Source organism: Diplotaxodon limnothrissa, linkage group LG10 (genome assembly GCF_057381915.1).
Source record: "Diplotaxodon limnothrissa isolate DT_005_m linkage group LG10, D_limnothrissa_male_GT1.1, whole genome shotgun sequence".
Classification (NCBI taxonomy): Eukaryota; Metazoa; Chordata; class Actinopteri; order Cichliformes; family Cichlidae; genus Diplotaxodon; species Diplotaxodon limnothrissa.
The window spans coordinates 13,046,275-13,049,851 of NC_140605.1; the positions used below are offsets into that span (position 1 = coordinate 13,046,275).

General features: G+C 45.0%; 1 protein-coding gene across 1 annotated transcript; it reads right to left on the minus strand.

Moving 5' to 3' along the window:
* Positions 1–1,902: 1,902 nt before the first annotated feature.
* LOC146623966 (fatty acid synthase-like) lies at positions 1,903–3,252 on the minus strand. The gene is made up of 4 exons (XM_085363552.1): positions 3,133–3,252; positions 2,904–3,002; positions 2,212–2,463; positions 1,903–2,084 (listed from the first exon to the last, which is right to left on the minus strand). Exons 1-4 carry the CDS (start codon positions 3,220–3,222, stop codon positions 1,947–1,949), a joined length of 579 nt encoding a protein of 192 aa, XP_085219678.1. The 5' UTR covers positions 3,223–3,252; the 3' UTR covers positions 1,903–1,946.
* Positions 3,253–3,577: the final 325 nt, after the last annotated feature.

The following is a 3,577-nucleotide window of genomic DNA, read 5'->3' on the forward strand; positions in this document are numbered from 1 at the left end:
CTGCTCCACACACCTGCGTGCTCCAATCAGAGACACCAGAGGAACAGGTGATGAATGTGATGGGGAAGCATACGCAGGTGTGACATACAGAGCCGTGGGAATTACAGGACATTATTACTGTTGATATATTCTCAGCGATCAGCTGTTAGTGAAGAGCATGAAAACCTTACTGCACGTCGGTCAGCTCAACTTAGCTCGCTGGATAATTTACTTGTCAGCTTGAAAACATTTAACTTTAACAAAATGTTCACCAACACGGGTCAGTGTAGGTCACTGAGTCATCCTGCACACTAGCCCTGCCCCGCCCACCTGTGTTTATACACCTCTGCAGCCCCTCCTCCTTCAGCCGGGACATTTGTTCTAGCCTTCATTCATAAACTCGGCTTTCTAACATGCAGCTAAAGTTCAGTCTGCATGCTCGACCCACATACTCCTGGTAGCTGAAGTGAAATACTGCTGTGCGTAAGGGTCGGGCGGGTGACCACGTCACCTGGTCATGGGGTAAATGCTGCGGCCGGGTTCAACTCTGACCTGAGGCCCTTTATTTCTCCCTCCCTGCTTTGCTGTCTGGTCTTTATTGTGCTATTAAATACAGACAAAAAAGTTTGTTCTCCTCCTTCCATCACCACCTTTGTTGCATGTAGAAAAGTGTCATATAGAACCAGTCGTTACTTTAATGGTCTGAACTAAACGGTCGGGTGGCGCCAACAGCGACTAAGAATTTTCTGGGCCAACAGGATTTGTGTTTCAGTCCCTGATAAACTGACCCATCCTCTAAAAAACAAAACCCAAAAACTATATTTACAAGATAAATGATCAGAAATAGTAACGACAACAAAAGCACAGGAATCATAGATCCAACGGGACAGGCTCGTTACAATGAAGGAAAACACTGAGCGACTGTTGAGGCCCTTATTAGTCCTACAAAACATAACAGAAATGTTACAATAAAACACAGAGGCCTTTATTGTCACGTCCATCGTACTGTGACTCCTCAGCACATTCATCTCCAATCAGCAGCTTCCTTCACTGACCCAATCACAGGTCTCAGGCCAGCTGTTGTACTCAGGTTTGGATTATTTGCTGAGGTTTTAGATCTCTGGACCAAAGCCTTTAAAAGGAAACAGTTTCTCAGAGGTTACATCAGTAAATATGATCTCACTGTTACAGTGATCATTCACATCTCTGATTAACCTCTGAAGAGACACATTTGGTCCTTAGCGACGCCTCTGTCACAGGCGTCTGTCAGAACAACAGCGTGTGTTTGACACAGTCCATCATGAAGAGAAGCAGTTTTTCTTCTGAATTAGTGAAATAACTGGTCTGTAAATTACAGTAACACGAGTGTCATTGTTAAAACACAGTTTATGAAACACTTAATTTGTTGTGAACTTATTGACAACGTAAACATTTGCTGGTTGCCACTGTAACTGATGACTGTGTGGTCACATGACTGAAAAGTAAACAAATATCACAAAATAAAGAAATGCCTCCAACTTGTGTTACGAGTAGTTAGTGTGCAGAAACACGGCTGCAGGGTCAGCCCTCCCTCCACAGTCGCTCATCAGGCTGGTCGCAGCGCGTTTGCCTGTCTACTGATGTCTGCATGAGCAGAAACACCAATTTGAGTGATGTTATGTAATTCAGGATTCAATCAATGTGTCAGTGTTTGTTACTTTGTTACATTAATTTTTTAACCACGTTATTTTGTTGTGGGATGAACTTCTGCAAACAACAACATATGGCAACAAAAAACAAAACTTGCAGTTGGAATCGATGGAGCTGTGAGATGATGGGATGTCGACTGGTTCACTAACCATTAACATTTGGGATATTAGGATAACAGTAGCGTGTAAACATAAGCAGTGCAAACACTTCCTATAATGACACATTTACAGTCTAGTTTGGGGAAAGCTGAGGAATTAGGGTGAAGAGACGGTGGATGTTTAACCCTCCCTTGGTTTGACAGCTCGCTCAGCCAGCGAGTTATGAATGATGTTCTTGATAGACTCCGCCCCCGCGCCTTCTAGGAAAGTGTGGTGATCTCCCTTGATGACGTGGACCGACACCTCGCCATCACAGACCTGAAGAAAGACGCAGTACACAGTTTGAACATTGGAAGGCTCAGACAGAGTTTATAGAAACACACACAAGCGCACACACGCACAGTGAAGATAAGTACTACAGACTGATGTAAATGTGCATCGGTACCTCGCTGAGCTTATAGTCAGCTCCCAGGTTTTGCTCATATTCGCTGCTGGTTTCGGCGCGCAGCAGCTTCACGCTGCCGTGGTATTTTGCAGTAGGTACATATGCATCAGCAGCCTTTAGCTTGTAGTAGAAGGCGGAGGCTGCAAAGTGCAGTGAGTCTCGGTCGATGTCCTTGTGAGCGGAGGTGATTAGGTCCACGGCCACACTGACGCGTGCATTCAGGTCTGACAGCGGGAGCAGAGTCTCCAAAAGCTGTAGGATGTAACCATGGAGACGACTGTAAGTTCATAGCAAACGTTACCGCGTGCTCGCGGAGATATTGTTGTTTTCAGAAAAGTAAGTGACACATAATTAATGAACATCACAGATCTTATGTATATGAAAATGCAAAATGAAGATGTTTTGATATTCAGGAGTTACAAATGTCAGCTTTCAGTGAGAAACTGTACGAAGGTTTGATTTAACCGCATGTTTTACTTTAGTCTCCATAACAGCTCCAAACATCACATCATTGTTGAGTCAAACCTGCACCACACACAGACTGTGCTGGAACAGCAGCTCCAGACTGTGTTACAGTCACCATCTTTACCTTACAGGCGCCGTGAGGCAAAAGCTCAGGTTGTGTGGCCTTTAACGCTGATGCCACATAAAGGAATACTTGTGTGTGAACCTGTGGGTCAGAGACAGTATACCTTGTTGTATTCAATGCCAGTGAACTGCTGGATGAAGGCACACAAGGCTTCAGTCTCAGCCTCAGACTCGTTGCCGGGTGTTAGCTTGGCTCTGTAGCTCTGCAAATCAAAAACACAGTTAAACCTGTTCACATGCAGATCATGTGACCAGAGCTCATCCTTCAAAACCAACATCACACACGCTATACAGCATATACATGAAATAAAGATGCGCGAGTGTTTCTCTGACCTGTGTGTACGCTGCCACATATGAATGTGAGCCATCAAAGAGAAACAGGAACTCCACAGGCTGATTCTGGGTCTGCAGCTGAGAGCACATTTCAAATGCTACACAGGCACCAGAAGAATATCCAGCGACTCTGTACGGGCCGTCCGGCTGCACCTGCCTGACGCAGCTCACGTAGTAGGCAGCCAGGGACTCAATGCTATCCAGAGGAGCAGCTGCAAAGGAAACACATGAGGGGAGTTAGTTTGGCTGCACAGTGACATAAACAGCTGATGCACAACATGTGAGTGACAAAGGTCTGAGAACAGAACCACAAACTTTTAAACTGTGAAACAAAGAAAACATGAAATCACATCAGGTCTTTGGTTTTCCTCAGGCCATTATGGAGGGAGCTGTATATGTACAAGTGTTTGTAGTTTCACCTTTGAACAGTCAGACTTTCAGCTTT

Coding starts and splice junctions, on each gene's coding strand:
- LOC146623966 (XM_085363552.1), bottom strand. CDS start 3,222: ATGTGCTCTCAGCTGCAGACCCAGAATCAGCCTGTGGAGTTCCTGTTT. Junction 2,464..2,903: donor CTGGCATTGAATACAACAAG/GTATACTGTCTC, acceptor TACATCCTACAG/CTTTTGGAGACTCTGCTCCC. Junction 2,085..2,211: donor CTGACTATAAGCTCAGCGAG/GTACCGATGCAC, acceptor GTCTTTCTTCAG/GTCTGTGATGGCGAGGTGTC.